The 20,472-nt window shown below is 44.9% G+C and overlaps 2 protein-coding genes across 4 annotated transcripts in view; both read right to left on the reverse strand.

Annotated features, from left to right (window-relative positions):
* Window positions 1-666: 666 nt before the first annotated feature.
* CELA1 (chymotrypsin like elastase 1) lies at window positions 667-16,804 on the reverse strand. Of its 2 annotated transcripts, XM_036915120.2 has the most exons (8): window positions 14,094-16,804; window positions 13,339-13,418; window positions 12,145-12,245; window positions 11,126-11,251; window positions 10,248-10,384; window positions 8,893-9,038; window positions 2,264-2,413; window positions 667-1,512 (listed from the first exon to the last, which is right to left on the reverse strand). In XM_036915120.2, the coding sequence occupies exons 1-8, from the start codon at window positions 14,131-14,133 to the stop codon at window positions 1,495-1,497; spliced, it is 798 nt and encodes a 265-aa protein (XP_036771015.2). In that variant the 5' UTR covers window positions 14,134-16,804; the 3' UTR covers window positions 667-1,494. The 2 variants fall into 2 exon arrangements, with proteins under 2 accessions (XP_036771015.2, XP_036771016.2); XM_036915121.2 differs by lacking the exons at window positions 667-1,512; window positions 2,264-2,413 and adding an exon at window positions 5,117-7,038.
* A 668-nt stretch (window positions 16,805-17,472) lies between these two features.
* GALNT6 (polypeptide N-acetylgalactosaminyltransferase 6) overlaps window positions 17,473-20,472 on the reverse strand; it is a 32,130-nt gene continuing 29,130 nt past the window's right edge. For both annotated transcript variants that reach the window (XM_036915115.2, XM_036915117.2), the window contains 2 exons: window positions 20,041-20,193; window positions 17,473-19,165 (listed from right to left, as the gene is read on the reverse strand). In XM_036915115.2, coding sequence (XP_036771010.2) covers window positions 19,052-19,165; window positions 20,041-20,193 — 267 coding nt within the window. In that variant the 3' untranslated portion in view covers window positions 17,473-19,051. The remainder of the gene's footprint in view (window positions 19,166-20,040; window positions 20,194-20,472) is intronic.

Below are 20,472 nucleotides of genomic sequence, written 5' to 3' on the forward strand. Positions count from 1 at the left end.
AGATGGATACAGCATTATCAGGTAGTAGGTCATTAGGGTTTATTCTGGATGTTAACCATGAGGATGGTCTAGAAGGGACAGAGTGAAGAAAATGGAAGGACTTGATGTTGGATGGGGAGAAGTGGATGGGGAGAAAGCTGGAAGATGGTGGTACTTTGGGAACACTGAGAGATGGTGACAATAGTAGATATGTTACTAGCAAAAGGAGGCCAACACCTGTGTCACTCAGGAATCCATAGTGTCCTCAGCAATGCAGCCCAGCCACTGCCTCCTAGGAAACTCTCTTCAGTACCAATCTCTTGCGAATGGAAATTAATGGTCACCAAGTCATGCAGTGACCATTGTTCACAGCAGGAACAATCTTCAGAAGCTAACGAGATGGGGAAATTGAGTCACAGAAAGGGCTGGTGACTTGCCTAAGGTTACTAGTTCCTCAGTAGTAGAACTGGGGTGGGAATACAGGCATCCTGACTCTGGGCCAGCTTTTTATAGTACTTACACTGTTCTAGAGGCCTCTGCTGACACAGCAGCCTACAAATTCTGGGAACTGTCTTAGCTGGTTTCTCCTGTTATAATGTTAACTGCCCTGGGCCCTCTTGTCTGGTGCTCAGTGATTGTTATGAAAAGCTGCTTCTCATCCTCTTAGCCTTCTTCTTTCAGTTCCCTCTTCACTCTATTGTACGCCACTCGGACAGATTGAGCCCTGGCCAGGATATATCTGCTTCCCAGTTCTCTGTGGTTTGTAGAACCCTGGATCCGGTTACCTATTTTAGTCCCAGCCTTGCAGTGCTGACTCACGCTTGTTTTGAGGCCTTTTATTTGCTGTCTCCTGTCCCTTTTTGTTCTGCCTCTTCCTTTCAACCCTTTCCTTTCTTTTTCAGTATTTTCTCCTTTTTCTGTTTTTCTACCCTAGGAGTCACTTCTTCGTCTGCTGGCATCTGACCTACCACTTACTCCTACGCTCTTACCTCTAGTGTATCCTAGTAGCTCCCATCACCCAGGAGTTTGGGGTGAGCACCTGTTGTAGGCATTGAAGGGGAAAACAAAAGAAGGATGAGTCCACAGTCCACCTAGGGGAGTCAGGGCACTTCTGGTCACTCAGGAACATTTTCAAGTGCTCTGTGCCTTTGAGTATAGCAAATATGCACGAGAGGAGGGGCAGATGGGGAGATGAATGGATAGGTAGATCCTAAAATAATCCAAAAAAGATAATGTAAAACCACTCCCCGTTGGCTTAGTCTGTGAACTAGTAGAGATGGCATTAAATGGAAGAAGCAGTCCAGAAAATGGGGTAAAATCCAGCTTGGGTCCTATAACTGATTTTCCTCTAGAGGGCTTAATTACAAATAAAAGGACACAGGATAATGCATATTCGGTTTTATTTGTTTTTCTTTTTATTGGCTCAATAGTCTCTTGGAATGTTTTTTCCTTGATGGCCTCAAATCCTGCTGTGGATCTAAGAATCAGGCAAGGCCGTTGGACCCAAGAGAATGTTCAGTTGTAGGCAATGACCTGAAGGAAAAGCCAATTATATCCACAGTCAGTAACTTCTGCCTACTTCCCTTCTTCTTATCTTTAGGGTTCCCAGTTGAGTATGGTCCTGTACTGGGTTTATGGGGAGTTGAGAGGGTGTGTGTAGATTGGTGGGGGATGGGGGGTGGGCAGGAAGTAGGTTTCAGCTGTGTCAGGACAATTCAGTGTTACTGGCAAATATCCAGAACTTAGTGGCAAGGACAGACCATAAAATGGTTGTGAGGCAAGGTGCATGCCTAAGACTCCAGAACGTGTCTGCTGGCTGCAGGGCACAGGTGGGATCACTGGGAGGCTCTACCACTAGGTCAGGGTAGGTAGAATCTCATCTAACCCTTAAGCTTCAAGGTGGTTAAAACCTCTTCCCAAAGGATAGAGCAGATTCTTACAACACCCTTAGAAAGAGCTTGTGAGGAAGAATGTTAGCACGTCATCCCTGTCTCAGGGGCATGCCAGCCTTTCTGAAGCTTTTTCCCTTGGTTTTGTGCCTGGCTCAGATCTGCTGTTGCCACCATCCTACCCTAAGCAGTAAACAAGAAGGTGAAGCCTGCTTAGCAGGTATGTAGTGGGGAACTCAGGATGGCGGCACTATTGAGGGAAAGTGCACAGGAGGGAAGGGAAAGTAGTAAACATATGAATGTGGTGAGGAAGATGATGGCTTCCTCTGCCCAACCCAGCCGGTGCATGGGTCTCCAGGTGACACTATTTGAACCCATCATTTGAGAGGACTCACATTATTTATCCAAGAAATGTAAGCAGAGACCCTGGTGAACACTGTAGGCTTCTTGGCGACATTACAGCCCAAGCTGGACACAAAGCTGGTCACGCCATGCACAGTGTATTGGCCATTCACCACACAATGGAGGGGACCCCCAGAATCACCCTGCAGGGAAGAGAAGCAGAGTCGTAAAACTCCAGGCCTTTTGATATTTGGGCCTTTGCTTTTGCTTACACCCCACCCATCCAGATCTCTGTAAAATCTTGTATAGTTTTAAAGCTCCCATTGTAATCCCACTTCCTTTATATCCCCACGATCAAGATGAATCTCTTCTTCCTTTCTAAACAACCACAGCACTTCTTCCTTTCTTTTGCAGCACTTATATGACATGTTCTGCCTTGTACTTTAGTTTCATAATTTGTTTTTCCCTCTCACACAGATCTACAAGCTTCTTGAGATAGGAACTATGTCTTACTGATATTTTTCCTCTCCACCGTGCTAGTTTAGAACTTTGAACATCTTAAGCTCATAGCTTTTACTGACTTAAATTGAACCTGGTGGGAGGCGGGAAGTGGAGTGTTCTAATGATTTCCTTATTTCTACCATTTAGACCAATGGGTCTAATTAGACTTAGCATTTAGACACAGAGTAGGTGTAGGTAGTCAACACATATTACACTAAACTGGGGGAGAGGGGAGAGGGAAGACCTAAAGATATGACATTGAGGGTCCCCAAATGAAATGGCCTAGCTGGATTCCCCCGACAGAACAGTTCACTACAGATGAACCCCACCTAAGGCTCAGAGTTACTGATCACCCTTTTACCATCTCACTCTGAAATAAGAGCAGATGGTCAAAGAGTACCAAATATCTGAAGAAAGCCTCTAATATAAAAATGACAAGACAGAGAAACAAAAATAAAGTCAATGCAGATTATTTAGGGAGAAGAAAACAGAGCAATAAAAAACTATGATTAATATTGCATCTATGATACAAGAACAGCATGCTATAAAAAGAACATTCAGAGTAGCCTTTGAAAATTATGGATTTGATAGTAGAAGTGAAAGATTGGAAGGGTTGGAAGATAAAATAGAACAAACAGACAAAATATAGGGAAGATAAGAATATAAGAGGACCAGTTTACAAGGTAAATATGTGAATAACAGAAATTCTAGAAAGAGTAAATAAAAATGGAGGGGAGGAAATCATCAACAAATAAACATTTTCAGAACCAAAGGTCTGGAGTTTCTAAAATGAAAAAACCCACTAAGTGTCCCCTGCAATGAATGCAAATAGACTCTTACCAAGGCACAGAACACTGGGGTCAAGGAAAGCTAAAATAGACCACATACAAATTAGTGGAGAGTGTGGGGTGAATTTTTGATAAATTGAGTATATAATATGCAAACAAAAAGACAATTATTAACTTCAGAGAGAACAAAGTTATGGAAGAAATAAAATAATTTTAGAATACAACATGGATTAGAATTCAGCCTTAAAAAATAATGAAATCCTGCCATTTGCAACAATATGGTTGGACCTCAAGGGCCTTATACTAAGTGAAATGTCAGATGGGGAAAGATAAATACTGGATTGGTGGTTGCCAGAGGTGGGGGATGTGGGAGAAATGAAAAAAAAAATGCTTCCCTTTCTTGTGAACTTACTGAAGGTTTTGCAATATCAAATAGTGTTTAAGACAGGAAAGAGAAATAGAGGAACACAGGACTAGGAATTCAAAATGAAACATACACATGCTCATGTGTGCCAAGCATGTCTCTGGAAGTATAGAGAAGCCAGGAGCAGTTGTTAACCTCATGAAGAAAGAATGTGTACCTGGGGATAGGAGGATATGTATATATCTTACTTATAATACTGCTTTTGATCACAAAGCACTCTTCTAGGATGTTCCAGCTGTTAAAAAGGAGACAGCAGGCCCCAAATTGAGTCACTGATGCTAAACCCCACCAAGACTTAATGCCTAACCTAGTTGCAGCTTCAGTTTCTCCCAGATATCTGATCCTTAACTACACAACCTGGAATTTCCTGGTCAGCACTAGGAGGTAATCTGCTTATAGATCCCATCTGTTCTATTTAGAAGGGCAATCTTGCTTAACATAATGTATTCTTTGCTAATAATCACCTCCCCTCTCAATTCCATTTTTTGCCTTTAAAAACCTTTCCTTTTCTGCAATTCAATAAAGCTTTCTGTTTGCTAGATGAGATGCTACCTAATGCATGCATCGTTAGGTAAAGCCAATTGATACTTATATTTACCAAGTTGAATTTTTGTTATTTAACAGGTATATATGTGTAAAAGGAAGAGAGATCCACATCTCCCATAATACCTGAACTGAAAATTAAGTAGCAGTGTAAGTATATATTTTTAGACAGGTATGGAGGTAGACACCAAAAATACCACCTGAAAAGAGTTGGAAGTGATCCCTTCTGGGGAGGGAGAACTCGAGAGGTAGAAGGAACATAATTACTTGTTCTTTTCCATTATTAAGCCTCATAGTTTTACTTGCCACTGTAAGCCATTGAATATATATAGCTTCAATAAAAATTAAAACTTAAAAAAGAACTAGGGAAAGAGGCCAAAAGTTCAAACTGGGGGCAATTCTTTTAAAAAGGAACTAGCTGTACCTCACACTAACCACTGCTTAAGAAAAGATGTTTTCTTTAGATCATTGCACTCAAAATAATCCAAATCTCCCACTCAGATTCCAACAGGGATTCAAAAGTATTTCTGGGCTGGAGGACTGGAAGAGAATTGATTGTATATAATACTATTGTCTCATGCTAATTGACCTAAAAAGTAATTTAGACTCTGGAGAGCTGGAGGGTGTGGCTGAGAATTTTAGGGCAGAAGGAAGAGCTAGAAAAGAGCTGGGTGGGAGTGGGTGGATTGAGGTGAGAGGTCTGGGTCATCCACTGTGAGGACGGGTGGGGACCGGTAAATCTGAAAACCCAGGAGACACTCTTTTTGGGAAACTCCAGTGGGAAGGACACGGTTGCCTTAGAGAATTGTTAATTTGTAGTAGCAGCCAAAAGAAAAGTACTTGAGTTTTCCAGAGTTCAAGATCCTGAATGAGAGCAGAGGGAAGTGAATTAACTCAGAAATGTTAAACCTTGAGAGATTATAGGTGAAGCTAGCTGATTAGGACTTGGAAGCAGATGCCTTATGCATTAGTCTCTCTCTCTCTCTCTCTCTCTTTTTTTGGTCCCTGCTTGCATGTACTCGTGGGATACAGGACTTTGAAGTTTTAGCACCAGGAAAGTCCTGGGCAAACTGGGATGAATTGTTCACCTTACTTCCACCATTCTGAGTGCTTTCACAAAAATCTTTAGTCCTTTGATTCCACTATTTCAGCCAGCCTACCAGCCTCCTGCTGGCTTCTCTTCCTCCTCCACCTCGTTGGACTTTGCAGTGATCTGCAATCCTATTCTTTTGCCCCAGTAACACAGGAAAATCCAGCCATGGATTAATCCATTCACTGTAACTGAGACCTTGAGTAAAATGGAGTGAATCATATACCCCCATAGTCATTGCACAGTCTCCAAACTCAAACTGTCAGTAATATCTTGGAGTAATGTCCTTCTCTCATTCACTTTAAGTAATCCAGAGCCCTCAATCCTTGCCTCTTCATTTTCAGCATCCAGTCTGACTCCTAGTTCATAAATTGCAATAATGCGGAACACCTGCCACCTTCCAGCTGCACAGCCGCACACTCTTTCATGTCCGTGCACATTTTGGTGTCCCTCTTCCAGTTCAAAGCCAGCACCATTTGTGCTCTTGGTTCCATCTCCCCTTCTTCTCTAGGACCTTGTGCCATCCTTATTCCCTCTCTCTGACTCTATAGGATACTTTCTTCTCTGCTTATAAACACTTAATTTTAACACTCCATATTACCCTCTCCATGACTTGTCATCCTTCTTAAAGCTACCAGATTCTTTTTTTGTTCCTCTCTTTCATCTGGGATTGGGAGAGTAGTCTACATTTCTTACTATGTTTCTTATTACCTCCTCATTCCTTACCTTCTTTCAAGCTTCTGCACTCACCACTTAACACAAATTCCCTTGCCTGTCATTATTAGTGACTCACCGACCTCCAAAGTAACCACTTTGGGTTCCATCTATTGTGGCTCCAGGCTACACTGAATACTATGTGATGAGCCATCAGTATTTCCTGAGATTGTATAAAACCCTTATTGCTAGGTTTTTCTCTTGCCTTCAATCCTCTTAGAACCATTTGTCTTCCACCTCTCCCTGAAGCACTCAGGTATTTATGTTGTCAGTTCTTCCCCCAACTCACTGCTCTTTTCTCATTCTACGACTTCTCCCTGTGGCGTAATCTCCTGTGCTGCTAAGGGTATCTCTCACCAGCTATCTCCTCCAGGCTCCACTTTCTTTTATCTAATTTCTCACTGGTTAAATATACCTGTATGATCCACTGGGGTCTCAGACTCAATTTGTCCAGAACCAAACTCCTCACCTTCCCTCCCATATCCTATAAATCTTGTCTTTTGTGAGGTAGCAAACCCTTTCCCCAAATCACTTAAACCAGATGCCTGGAAGCCATTCCAGATCCTCTTTCTTCTTCCCACCTGAATATCTCCCTAATTCAGCCTCTCAGATTTCTTGCCTAGATAATACAATAGTCTTAACAACCAGTCTCCCTGCCAATCTTGCCCTCTTCAGTACTTGCTTACCTCGTCATCAGAGAGTGCTTCTAAAAGGCAAATCTGATTATGCTGCTCTCCTGTTTAAAGCTCTTCAATGGTTTCCCAGTTCCTAAGAGATAAAGTTTATGTCCCCAAGTGTGTGATGAGATTCAGGGTAGGCTGCCCCAAAATATGCTGCTTTGGCATATTGATTATTTTTAATTAAAGTTACTTAAGAAACAGCCAGCGCAAGAAAGACACTCTGACCCTTGGTCCCCATGAAAGCAAGAAATAAATCTCCCATGTGAAAGGTACCCTCCCTGTGCCAGGAGGTAAGGATACACATCCTTATCACCGCAAACAGGGCATTCAGGGCTGAGAAGGCTGTGTAAGCAAACCTGTCACTTCTTCACTAATTTACTACCCCAAGTCCAAATTTCTTTGTCCTTTTAATGCTTCACAAATGTATTATTTCTTTGTTTAAAAGGTATAAAAGCATAAAAGCTGCCTGCTTTGGTTACTTCTTTGAGTCTCATATTTTTATGAGTTTCCATATGTATAAAATTAAATTTGTTTTTTTCCTGTTAATTTATTTTATGTCAGATTAATTATTAAACCAGCCAGGGGAAGAGGGAAAAGTGTCCTTCCCCTGTGCGTGGCATTTGAAGTCTTAAGCCACGTGGTCCCTATGTGCCTCTAGGGTCACCTCCTGACATTCCCTAGCATGGTCATAGTTTATGTTCTAGCCCAGAGGTCAACCAACTTTTTCTGTAAAGGGCCAAATAGTAAATATTTTAGGCTTTGCAGGCCACATTGTCTCTGTTGAAACTACTCAACTCTGCAAAAGCAGCCAGAAGCAATATGTAAATGAGCTGTGTTCAATAAAACTTTTTTAATAAACATGGAAATTTTATATTTTTAGTATGTCATGACATATTATTCTTCCAAAAACTTTTCCTCAACCATTTAAAAAATGTAAAAATCATTCTTAACTCATGGGCCATAGAGAAACACTCAGTGGGCTGGGTTTGGAGGCTTGTGGGCTCTGACCTGTGCTTGTGATGTAGGGAATATCCTATAATTCTCTGTGTTCTCTGTTGTTTCTCCATGCCTTTATTCATTTTGTTTCCTCTCTCTGCATATCTTTCCCCCTTTTTGCCTGGATTTCTCCTGTGTAGTCTTCAGGACTCACTATAGACTCTACTTCCCTGGGGAAGGCAAGTCTTTTCTGACCTGGACAGGGAGAGACAAGTGCCTATCTTATGGGCTCCCATGTCACCCATATCTTTATTATAATGCTTAACTGCATTGTATTACAAATGTTCTCTCATTATGTCTGCAACTCCCATTCCTCCACTAGACACTGTGTTTGAGTCATCTCTGTATCCCTAGCACTTAGCATAATGCCTGGCATTTTGTAGATAATCAAGAACATTTGTTGAGCTGCATTAAGAAATCTGTAAGATGGTATATTGCTGATTGATCTTGTCTAAACAGAAGATCCTAGTTATTATATAAAATGTATAATTTTATAACAATAGTTATATATATATATATATAAAATATAAAAATATAGGTGGTGCTGGAGGAACTACAAGAAAAGTCAAGATTAATGGGAGGGAAGCTGTCTTATACACAGTTATAGCCACCACTCTAGGCCCAGCTTCTGGCAGCCATAAAAAATTTAGGTCACAACTTCTAAGACACACACACATATACCACACACAAATGTTGGGCCACATGCAAGCTTTTGAGATGGGGACATTAAGCAAGATGAATTTTAAGGTTCCTTTCAACTTTGAGAGTCTGTGAGTATAGAGTTACTTAGCATGGAATCCTTCTTATTCAGACACCCGACAGAAAGTTGAGTCTGTATGTGGGGGTGGGAATAGGTGTGGAATAGGGAGTGAGGAGAAGGTGGGGGGTGGGAGGCAGAGGGGAAGGACCTGCGGTAGAACTTCTGATACTTCCTGCCTGTGTTCACCTGGCATCCAGAGCGAACTCCATCTCCTCCAGCACACACCATGGTGTTCTTCACGGTGGATCCCCAGTAGGAGGAGCTGGAACAGATGGCATAGTCCACAGTGGGCAGGTAAGCCTGCTGCAGGGTCTGGGCCAGCTGCCCATTGGCTGAACAGGACACATAGCATTGGTGGTCAGCCCCAGGTGATGTCCAGGGGACAAACCTTCCATACCCTGCCAAACCTTCCCAAGCTTTGGCAAAAGCTAAACTCAGCACAATCACCTTTTCTTGGCCCATTGCATGTCATAGATTCTCCTCTTTTCTTTCTTTATATGGAAGCTACCGGCTCCTTCCTTCAGGAAGTCATCCTTGATGACAGTTCCCAGGCCACAAATACCAATCCTACTCCTGTTTTTTGTTTTGTTTTGTTTAAAATAACTAGAATAGTCTTATTGGTTGGTAGCTTATTTGTCTGTCTTGCTTCCTCCTTCCTCTCTAAACCCCATGAAGCAGAACTGGGACTGTACGCTCTTGTTTCCATTTCTCAAGAGCTTGGTGCAGCTTTCCTTTATCTGGTTCTTTTGACTTTTCAAAGCCTTTACACACAAATTATCTCTTTGGATCCTTACAACAGCAACCCCTTCCTGTTACGGATCAGGAAGTGGAACCACAATGACATTAAGTGACTGAGAGAAGAGCTGCATTAGAAGGAGAACTCTTTCAGCTCTAGGGGTTCCCAGGAGACTGGCTGCTCACAGCAAGGCCTTGCCTTTCCAGAGCCCAGAGAGGGCCTAACAGCTAGCAGACTTCTGGGTCAGGCCTAATGTCTTTGCCTTTCTTAACTATCTCACTCATAGCCCTCCCACCTTTCCAATTTTGTCTGATGACATTCCCTACCAGAAGTCTTCCCATGATGACCAAAAGAGAGTAAGGCCTATAGTTACCACTGGTTCATTCACTCCAAGCCACAGCCCAGTGACTATCTATGCAGGTAGCAAGATGGTGTAATGACCACCAAAGTGGGAGTCAGGATACCTGGCTCCTGACCCCAGTTAACTTGTTATTAATTAGTGATGTGATTTTATATAAGATCTTAATTTCTTTGGTCCTCAGGCTCCCCATGTATAAAATGAAAGGCTGATACAAAATACTCTTGGGGCAAGTATTTTTTTTAGTTATAAGAATGTATGAATCTCTGACTTGACTATTCTATGGCCTCTTCTTAGTTTGATTTCATGCACCAGTTATTCTGTCTCTGGTTCCTTTGGTTCCTGGTCTCTGGCTATGAACACTGAGTACTACAGAAAAATGTGCCCCAGAATCTCAGCCACCTAATCAAGATCATGTGGTAGATGGTGCCCATGTAGGTGACTTACTCCTGGTCCTGCCCCAGCCTGTGATGTAGCAGGGACTATTGTTAGCCAGGATGGTTCCCTCCTGTGGCAGAACACCCAGCTGGACATATCTGTTGAGAGTAACGCTCTGGGCCAGGCGCAGCAAGGCAATGTCATATCTGTGGGAGGAAAGGAGACTACTCAGGACTTCCTTCAGGTTGCCATGTGGGCAGCCCCTCACCAAGCCTTTGTGTTCCCACAGAATTGGAAACCAATAAATCTGAAGGAGGGGCTGAATTGGTAAGCCCAGACTTGAGGCACTACACATTTGGATTGTAGGACATTAAAAGCTGAACAGCTGCATTTGCTGGTGAGGTCTTGGTGTTATAGTCTAACTCTGATCTCTGTAACCCAGGGAAGTAGAGCTTACATCTTTCAGTTATGCACGGGGAATCAGAAAGGAGCAAAGTGGTACAGTCTTGGTAGCAGAGAAGAGTTCTCAAAGAAGAGAAATGTAAAATGCTGCATGGTTCTGAAAGCTTTGCAGAAATACCCCCAAGTACTTGAACCCACCCCCACCCCTACACGCTACAGAGCTGACCATCATTTTAACTACTGCCTTTCCATAAGTTTATATCTCAGTCTTGCAGGAGTTTTCTCATTAAGATTCATTTTAAGAAATTGACTTTTGCTGATGGACTCTATTCCATAAAATAGATAATAAGTAACATTAAAAATAAAAACAGTAAACTCTGCAGAGAAGGAGCTTCAGGTGATCCAGTCATGCAGACCAGCCTAAATCAAACAAATTCCAAAGGTGTTAAAAAATTCTCAAGCTCTCCAAAATCTAAATTCTCAGACTATTCCTGGGTGAATGTGAAGGAAGCCCAGACCCTGGTGCTGGCCAGTCAGCCCCCTACCCAGCAGCCACGTTACTGCTCCTCCAGTTCGGATGCACCACGATCCTCTGCACATTCACGTACTGCTCCGTGCCGTCATTCTGGCTCAGGTTGTGATCTCCAACCACCACACGGAAGGTCATTTGACTGGAGCGAGAGAAGGAAGCCCTGAGCAATCCAGGGAGCTCAAACCTTCTCTTTCCCCCTTAGAGAAAAGTTGGGAAGTCATCCTTTTCTTTTCTTTAGGACAGGAGCCCATCTTGTCTGTCCTGGGCCGAGGAATAATGAAAGACCGTAGAAGGTGAAGTAACCAGCTCTCCCATTCCCTAATTTACTAACTTGTGGGAGTGATAAAAATTTCCATCAATTTCCTTTTCCCAATTTATTAAGCTAAACATCATAGGCTGATTATCTCATAACCTGGTAGAGGTGTGGTGAGCATAAGTAAAATAATGGCTCTCAGCCCATAGAGGGATTTTGAGGGAAGTGTAAAATTCTGGACCTATATTTTAAAGCATAGTCTCTGGACCAGCAGCATCACTGTAGCCTGGAAACTTGTTAGAAATGCATATTATTAGGGTTCAACCTGGACCCGTCAAGTCAGAAACTCTGCTGGGTGGGACCCAGCAATCTGTGCCTTCCTGGTGATTCTGATTCACACTAAAATTTGAGAACCATTGTTCAAGACAAATATGAAAAAATATTTATCAACCAGGCATTGACACTTAAACATTTACCTATTCAATCCTCACAATAACTCTACAAAGTAGGTATTATGATCCCATTTTAGAGATAAAAAGAGAACAAAAAGCTTAAGATGTCATCTAAGGTCTCATAGCCAGAAGAAAGTAGAATGGGATTTGAACCTGAGCTTGCCTGATGCCAAAATTAGTGCTTTTCATTATATTCCACTACCTCCCCACAGGCCCCTAAACACCCCCTTAAAGTCTTGCCCTGAGTGGTGAAAGGTACATATTCCTCCAGGAAGGCCAGACTTCCCCTCCCAGGGGCACAAAAAAGCTGATGTTTGTTTTTCTTACGAGTCCACGCAGTGAGCAGCTGTCATCACCCAGTTCTGTCTGATGAGGGTCCCTCCACAGGTGTGATACCAGGAACCTCCAGACAGGTACTGGAGGGAGATCTAGATGGGGAGGGAAGAAAAGAGGGATTGGTTGGTGTTTCTTAAAAGGTTTTGCCCCAAACTGCATACTACCTCCTCAAATTCCTGCCATCCCTTGAAACATTCTCCAACTTTATGGGCTATAGATGGCGAATAGGTTTTATCTGACCTGTCATGTGCTATTAAGTGGTTGGCAGTGGCTACTTGGAGTGGTGTTGAGAAGAGGCATGTGGATGCCTCTGGTATCAGCAGGAAAGAGTGCTACACTATTTGTGATGTTTGCTGTGTACAAGGATAGAGAGTAAAGACATGCATGAGAGTGTATTCGGCATCCCTACTAAAGGGCCAAGAACTCAGGTCCTTCTACCTCCATTCCCTCTTGGGAAGGAAATGTAGCCATGGAATTGCTCCATTACCTAAGTCCACAAGCCCAGAGCTACCCCTCCAATGTTTTCAAGATATCCTCCCACATCAGGGCATACTTAGAAATACGATGGGCATGCTCATTTTAATCTGTTCTTGCCTTCTCCTTCTGCATCTCCAATTACACAATAGCTCTACTCCTGAAAATAAGGGCACAAACTTTTGTAAAGTGAATTTAACTGTAATTGCAGTTATTCCTCTCAAAGTGTGGCTCTTTGCCAGTTTTATATATTTAGAATTGCTTAAACCAGCATCTAATTCCCCTATTACCAAAGTGGAAACTTTTTAAATAGCCAACAAGCAACATGCTCCAGTGGGGGGCAGGGGTGCACTCGAACAGGCAGCACACATGAAGTGGAGTGGTGTGTGTGTGTGTGAATGTGTGTTGAGGTGTGTGGAGTCTGGTTGTGAGTCTGGCACAGTCTTGCTGGTGTGATGTTGCTGGGAGGGTAAAGGCAGTTTGTGTTTGGGTGTGTGCCTGGGACAGTGAATGTGGTTGGCATTTAAATCCCCTCCTCCAAGCCTTTGCATTTAGAAAAAACACCTGGTCCCATTCACCTTTAAAATCTAGAATCCGGGCAGCTGGAGAGCTTCCTGTCAATAGGGACATACAGAAAAGCATATATCCTCGTACCTCAGCACACAGGCAACTTATTTTGTTGGAAGTCTGGGGCTGTGAAGGAACACCCACCTGAGAGGGCCAGGAATTCCTCGAGGCCTCAGTGCCTCCAACCACCCGGGCATCTCCTGGAAAGTCCTGGGTGCTGTGTCCTTTGTGGAACAGAAGCGAAGTGAGTGATGACTAAGCATGGATCAGCTGAGGGCGGGAGTGGGGGTGGCAGTTGTGCTTCATCTGCAAATTCACAGTTCCTGCCTAGCAAATGAGGGGCCCAGCTGTGAGCCCTCTGAGCCCCTTTTGAAAGCAGGGAAGTCTGGGTGCCTTCTTCCCCCAGGTGTCCCCAGAACTCTGGCATGCTAGGAAGGACGTGTCTGACACCACTGAGCTGGGGCCACAGAGGCTCTGGTGGTCTCAGCCTTGTTCAGAGTCATCCCTTGCCTTGAAGGGACCCCCCTGACCCCTTCCCTCTACACAATGCTTTGGCAGGATTCTCCAGGGGGCAGGGACTTTGGCAGGATTCTCTGGAGGGGCACATTTCAGCCAAGCCCCTGCTGAGGATGTCTTCCTGTCATCAGGGGTGGTGGGAAAGCCCAGGCTCCTGGAAGAGGTTTCTCTGTGCTTCATGACTCATGGACCTGCCGACCAGAGGGCCTGAAGGGAGAATGGCCCTGACCTTTCATATCATGGGCTCCAGGAGAGGAAAGTTTTTGCTAGACTCGCAGGCAGAGAGTCCCACTGCCTGGGATAGAGAACAGACTTAGGGATAGCTTTCCAACCCTCCTGCCCAAGTCCCCTCCCTATAAAACACAGGCCAGATGACCACTTACCACAAAGGACCAGGCTGGCCAATACCAGGAAGCACAGCATGTTGCCACTGCCCCCTTGCCATGAACCCAGCCCTCTTTATACTCCTCTTAGCAACAGCTTTGCTCTCCTTCTTCCTGCCAGTTGGCAGGGCTGCAGAAGGAAGGCAGGGAAAATCACAGGTGACATGGAAATACAAATGAAAAGATTTATTTTCAAGTAAACCAATTTATCTGTTGTTCAAAGACAGAACAAGGTTAGGCTGAATCAGTCATCTGCCTTCAGTTGAAAAGCATCCAACAAACTCTTTCGGAACCAGGGTAGGCTTTACCCTCAGGGTACCCCCCTCATAGTCTGTCACTGCCTTGCTGTCCTCAGTGGCACTAGGAGCACAGAGCCAGTCCTGTGCACTAGGAGGTGGAGGCAAGGGGGTTGGAGAAGGGAAGAGTGGCTAGCAAGAGGGAAGAGACAGGAACATCTCTCTGCCCAAAGAGGGAGATGGGACATGTCCCCAGGACGCAGACATGTAAATGCAGGGGAACAAAAGCAAATGAGATGCAATGGAGAGAATTCTGATGGATGAGGTGCTAAGAAGCAGGCTTGGGGCAATTCTGAGAGCTGAAAGGACTCCCAGAGAAGGAGAACACAGGGCTGGTTAGAAGAAGGAGCCTTAAGGATAGGAGATAGTCTGAGGGCGATGAGGGTAGCAGGCAGCGGGAGCAGGTGGTGAGGAGCAGGCTGTCCTGCAGGAGACTGAATGGTTCTGCCCATCAAAGTCGGTAGAGGAAGGAACGAGGTTCAGGTGCCCTGATGTGGGCAGAGGACTTTGGGTTGCCAGGTTCCATAACAGAGGACTCTGGGTAGAGCAGTGATCTAGGCAGAGAGAAGGCAGGAAGCTAAGATGGAGGTGGGGAAGTCACCTGGTTCATGTGGCGGCTTTTGTTGCTTACACACACACCAGAATCAAGTTTTATGCCTGAAGGTTTGGGAGAGGCCTGAAAAGGCCATTGGAAGGAGTTCTGTACAGACTGCCACCCTTTTAGGTCATTGAGCTGTTCAGGGGAATGGCTTCGATGTTTGGGTAACCCAGAGGGCCCCTCTCCACTCCAACCCCTAACTGCAGCATTCTAACAAAAAGTAGACCTTGGGGGAAGAGGGCAGAGCTGGGCTGGGGAGCCAGGGCCTCTTCTTCATTCTCCTCCCACCTCCCTGCCTCCTCTGGAGAGTTGGGAGACAGCTCTAGCCCCAGGCTGAGGAGCCCCGGAGGAGTCTTTAGGGCCTCCTAAAGGTTACCCTTCGACATCACATACTCCAAAGTGAGCCTTTTAAACGCAGGGTCACTAACACATCCTTCTCTGTACACTTGGCCTAGCCCAGAGAAGCCCCATCTGTATTTGCTTAAAAGCCACTCTTGAGGGCTGCACTTAAGGCCCTCACAACCCATGTCTAATCTACATGCCCAGCCTCATCTCCCACGCTGGACAGACTTTTTATTCTCACTCTTAGGGTTAGTCATGCATAGTGGCTTTGGTTTAAATTTCAGGGCACTGCATTTCTTCTGACTAAGCAATTCTAATCTTAGGAATGCATCCTTTTGAAACAAATACAGGCACAAAAGTAAATGTAAGAGGATGTGGGTTATAGTTGTTTGTTACCAAGTTTTATATAGTTTGTCACAGTTTGTTGCAAAATTGGGAAAACCTAAGTATTCATCAGTTGAAGAAATTGAGATTCACCATATTATGTAATACTATCTAGCTTTTAAAAAGACTTAGAAGAGTTAGACTTAAATAAACTGACAGGAAAAGATGTCCTTGATACATTAAATGAAGACATCAAGTTGCAAACAATATGGTACTATGTGTATATTTGCATATTCATAGAATAAGGGTATGGGAGTGTTTATACCTAGAAGTTATTACTTCCAGAGAATGAACCGATAGGTGTGGGAGCACTGTGAGGATCAACTTCACTTTTTAAAGTCATATTTTTCTGTATCCTGTAACTTCTCTACAGCATTACTTTTTGTAATGAAAAATAAGTAGAGAATATATTCTGGTACATTTAGCTATTTTTGGCAATGACACCAACACTTTTCAAGGGGGAAGTAGATCCCTGGAGGGCTTCTGGAGCCAAGATATAGTAGCATCAAGATTTTAAGCAAGACGTAAGCAAGGTTTTAAGGTTTTAGGTTAGCTCTGAGAATGGTCAGAGGGGTGGATTTGAAGGATTAGAGCAGATGTCAGTTTAGGGCAAGGTTGGTCTTGGCTAAGGGGAAGCCATGAAGCTGGTTTCTTGGGTCTCCCCCCCGCCCCCCAGTGCTCTCTTCCTCTTCCCAACTACCTCCCTTCCCTGGTCTTTCCCTCACCCCTAAACCTAGGCCTACTCTCCAGGTGTGACATGCTGTCTTTCCCTCTTAGGCTGCATCTCTCCCTTCCTATGAGTGTCTCTTAGGGGACTGCTCCTGGGAGAAGCTATGCTGTCTTGGGGTAGATGTGGGGAACATCGGCACCACAACAGGACACCTTAGTTGGGCATATATCACTGGAGAGCTACTGGGAGATGCTATAGACAATAGGAGGGATATTGGGATAAATGGCAAACAATTGATGCCTGATAAATGTTTGGATGTTTAATGCAACCAAGAGTAAGGTTAGAATTAGAGTTGGAGACCATGGCTCCCTATGACACCTGACTTATTAGCATGGCATTCAAAGCCTTCTCAGTTGGGTCCCCACTCACTATTACATGGGCACTATTATACAGGCCTCAGGCCCACAAAAATGTTTTCGTGTCTTTTAAAATCATAAGTAAAACGAACACAATCAGCCTGGATTATGTTCATCTTATACCAGTGCAGTGGTAAAACGTAATTTTTAATATTTTTTTTCTAAGGCAAAAGTGCCTAGGGACCACAAAAATCACATGGCCCTGATTGTCTAGCTTCTCCATCTGCTGCTCCCTCACGCTGGTGTCCTCTTGGTTCCCCAGAACTCACACAGCAACGATCTAGCATATTGAGCCCTTCCTACCTGAGGACTCATCCTTTGAGGCCTCTCAGGTCCAATGTCACCATCTTCGTGAGGCCTTCCCACTTCCTTAAATAGAAGGAATTGTTCTAATTCACCTAGCACATTGCTGAACAACTGCAGGCTTGTCCTGACTTGCTTCCGTCTCTGTTTTCTCAGCTAGAGTGTGAAGCTCTAGGGAAGAGCCCCATCTTTTATCTCCTCATGTCTACATGTATGACACATAGTACATAGGCTAGACTGGGGGCCACAAGAGACAGTGGCTGAGACAGAACTTTGCAGACGTTTGTGCTTCCTCCCAGCTTGAATCAACTGGCTCTCTGAGCAGACCAGGTACAGGACAACGCAGGGGAGGAATCCAATCCAAGCTTCCTTTACCATTGCCATAGAACCTTTATTTTCACCGGGGTCTTATGTACAATTCTCTTCTCCTTCTGGGAAAGATCTTTTCCTTTCCCCACTCCAGATCAGACCCTGGGCACCCTCTCCTCTCCCTTTGTTTGGGCGACCTGGTACTGTTCCCTCCACAAGGCCCTGCGGGCTCCCAGGGACTAGCAAGCCCTCCTGCAGTGTCCTTGGACGGAGAGGAGAGGCCGTGGTGGTCCCATGACATGTCCGTGTGGTCAAGGCCCAGATGACAGACAGCCTGCTATTGACAGGAGCCCTTATGGAAGGAATGCAAGTCCTCTAGGCCCCTGGGCTCTCTAACCCAGGCTAAGTAGCCCATGCGTGGTGGGGGTCCAACTAGCTTGGAGAAGAGCTGCCATGTGTGCCAGATCTGTCCCACATGGGGACTTCATGTGCATACAGCAGACAAGGCCAGCCATGCTTGATTCTATACAGTCCCTGCTTCCTCAGACTTCCCAGGACTCTTATCTGGGTCCTAGCTGCAGGGCTGCCAATAGCTTGCTGGGTGGCCTCGGACAAACTGTTTCACTTAGCTGGCCTTGCTTTCATAATATGGAAATGATAGGGCTGGACTAAAACAGTGTTTTTCACATTGTGCTTACAGACCTTCAGCAGTTCAGAGGCTGTTGGGCACTGCCCTCCACCCTCAGTTTCACCCACACAAAACATTGGAAAAAGAGTTCTGGGACCTAAACCTGAGAATCACTGGCTCTGTGAGTTTGCTTTCAATACCAATATCCCGGGTTCCCAAATGTGGTCTCCCTTGTGGCTACCTGGTTCCATTGTTCTAGGCTTTATGGAAACGGCCAGCCAGGAATGATTCAAATGGAGGAAAGAGAGACTGAGAAGGCTGATGGCTAGGTGTCTAGTGTTCCTGTGGTGTGGTGGAAGGAGTCTGGTTCGGCATTGAAGATTGAGTGTTTCTCGGCTCCAGCCATCCACTAGCTGTGGGAGTATAGACAAGCTCCTTTACCTCTCTCTGCCTCAGCTTTCTTATCTATAAAATGGGCACGGTGGTCCGTGTCCTGTCTCTTTCACAGGATTATTGTGCCAATGAAGTAAGATAATGGATTTCTGTCAAGGTGCTTTCTATAAAGAGCTCTATCAACTTTGGGTATCGGCAAGGGAGACTCTTGACCTCTAATCCCTCTGTTGGAATATACTATTTCACTAGATTCTGTAGGTGCTCTAGATGACCAGGGATTCAGGATGTGGCTGCAGAGGCACTTTTCTTGAATGAGGCATTGCTGTCCAAAGCCCTATCCCAGCTGCCTTCTTTGCTTTGGAAGTCTGTGCCTAGGACAGAAGGGAAGCTCTAGGCCAAGGGCTATGTGTTCTAATGGTCTTGTCCATTAATGTGGAACAGAAAACGGGCCCAATGATGTGCAAGGAGCAGGAAGGTCCTGCCTTGACATCCACTGGGTTTAGAAGTACATCTTTAAGGCCTAGAGAGAGGCTGATGATCAGGTTCCCAAACATCAGGTTCCCCAAAATCCTGTTTCCTGAGAGATGTGTGGGAACTCCCACAGGGGATGATCCGAGGCCTAGTTGAACAGCCAGTGCTGGTAGGGATCGCTGGGATTACAGGAGGCTATGGCTGGCTTTAGGTCCTTAGTTGTCAGGCACGTCCCAGATCCTGAGTTCCTGATTAGCTGGTCCTAAAAGATGACACACCAAAGGGTCAGCCTGGGCCTCAGACCTCTAAAAGTGCTACGCGGGGGCAATGAGAGGGGAGACAATACATAAAAAGCAAAGGAAACCTGACAAGGCAGACAGAACACACTTCCAAATTCCTCGCCTTGGACACCAGATACTCCAATGGGCTGTATTCCTGAGTTTCTACCTTGTCCAGTGCCAACTCCCCACTCCCAATTTTAGCTTGAGTGGCTGGAATAGAGGAAGGCAGGACCATGGACTAACTGAAAAATGCTTTCAGGGCCCTCCTCCTCCAGGTGGCCAGTCTCAAAGGCCCGGGCCACTGTAGCCCACCCCCTTCTCTGCCTTTAATATTTACACTTCTTCCTTCCCTCTAGCCTCAAGGATAGGTTCCTCTTTCCCTAAACCAGAGTCTGGGGACTGGGATTGGGATAAGGATAGAGCGGGTGTGGAGGCTCACAGGGGGTGCTAGTTTGGGCCTGGTATGACAGAAGTCACATTATATATCCTGAGGCAGTGTGGAATAATGGCAAGAACTCATGTTTTCAAGTCACACTTATCTAGTCTGAATCTCATGTGCTAGTGAGGGATGTTGGGCCCATCATCTATAGAACCGCCAGCTGGGTCATCTATAGAGCCATGACAGAGGTGGCCATGCACATACCCCCATCCCCATCTTTATACCCGCCAGACCGAGTCATCACCAAACAGTACTTAAGCCTAAGAACCCTGCCCGTGACCAAGGCCATACTCTCCTTACTTTCTACATTGTCCTGACCCACCCACATTACCTCAGGCAGAAGATGCAGAAAATAAGGAGGTGGGGCAGTTGTGGCCTTAGGTTCTTAAACCTGAGCATTCTGGGCAGCTGACTCACCTGGGTTAATTCCCATTCTTCATCCTTGGGGACTTGGCTATTTTTGCCAGTGAAGTGACAGCCCCTGAGGCCTAGAGCACCAGCACTGACATGTAGACACAGCTGCTTTGCAATGTTGTGGCGAAGGTCCTTCTGGGTTGTGTACTCAAAATACTAGAAGTCAAAATAAGAGGAGGGCCTGAGGGACAAACGGAGAGTTTACTTACCACCTTCCAAGGCCAGCTGCCCCCAGAGGCCTACCACAGATGGCCTCCTGGGGAGGAAAGTGAGTGGGTGCCAAGACTTTAGTAATTCACATGCCGCTGTCAGGATTTTACCAGATCTTGGTTAAACTGGAATAATAGTCAATCAATATTTTTAAGTTAATTAAAAATTAACTTAGCCTCATTTTAAGCATTATCTGTGAAATTGTATATATGATATGCTAGTTCT

The sequence above is a fragment of the Manis pentadactyla genome, chromosome 10 (genome assembly GCF_030020395.1).
Source record: "Manis pentadactyla isolate mManPen7 chromosome 10, mManPen7.hap1, whole genome shotgun sequence".
NCBI classification, from domain to species: Eukaryota; Metazoa; Chordata; class Mammalia; order Pholidota; family Manidae; genus Manis; species Manis pentadactyla.

Excerpts from the sequence above, each read along its gene's own strand:
- CELA1 (XM_036915120.2), bottom strand. The coding sequence starts at position 14,133 with ATGCTGTGCTTCCTGGTATTGGCCAGCCTGGTCCTTTGTG. Across the intron at positions 11,252-12,144 it reads GCTGCTCACTGCGTGGACTC|TCAAATGACCTTCCGTGTGG; the intron begins GTAAGAAAAACA and ends CTCTCGCTCCAG. Across the intron at positions 2,414-8,892 it reads GAGTTCGCTCTGGATGCCAG|GGTGATTCTGGGGGTCCCCT; the intron begins GTGAACACAGGC and ends TCTTCCCTGCAG.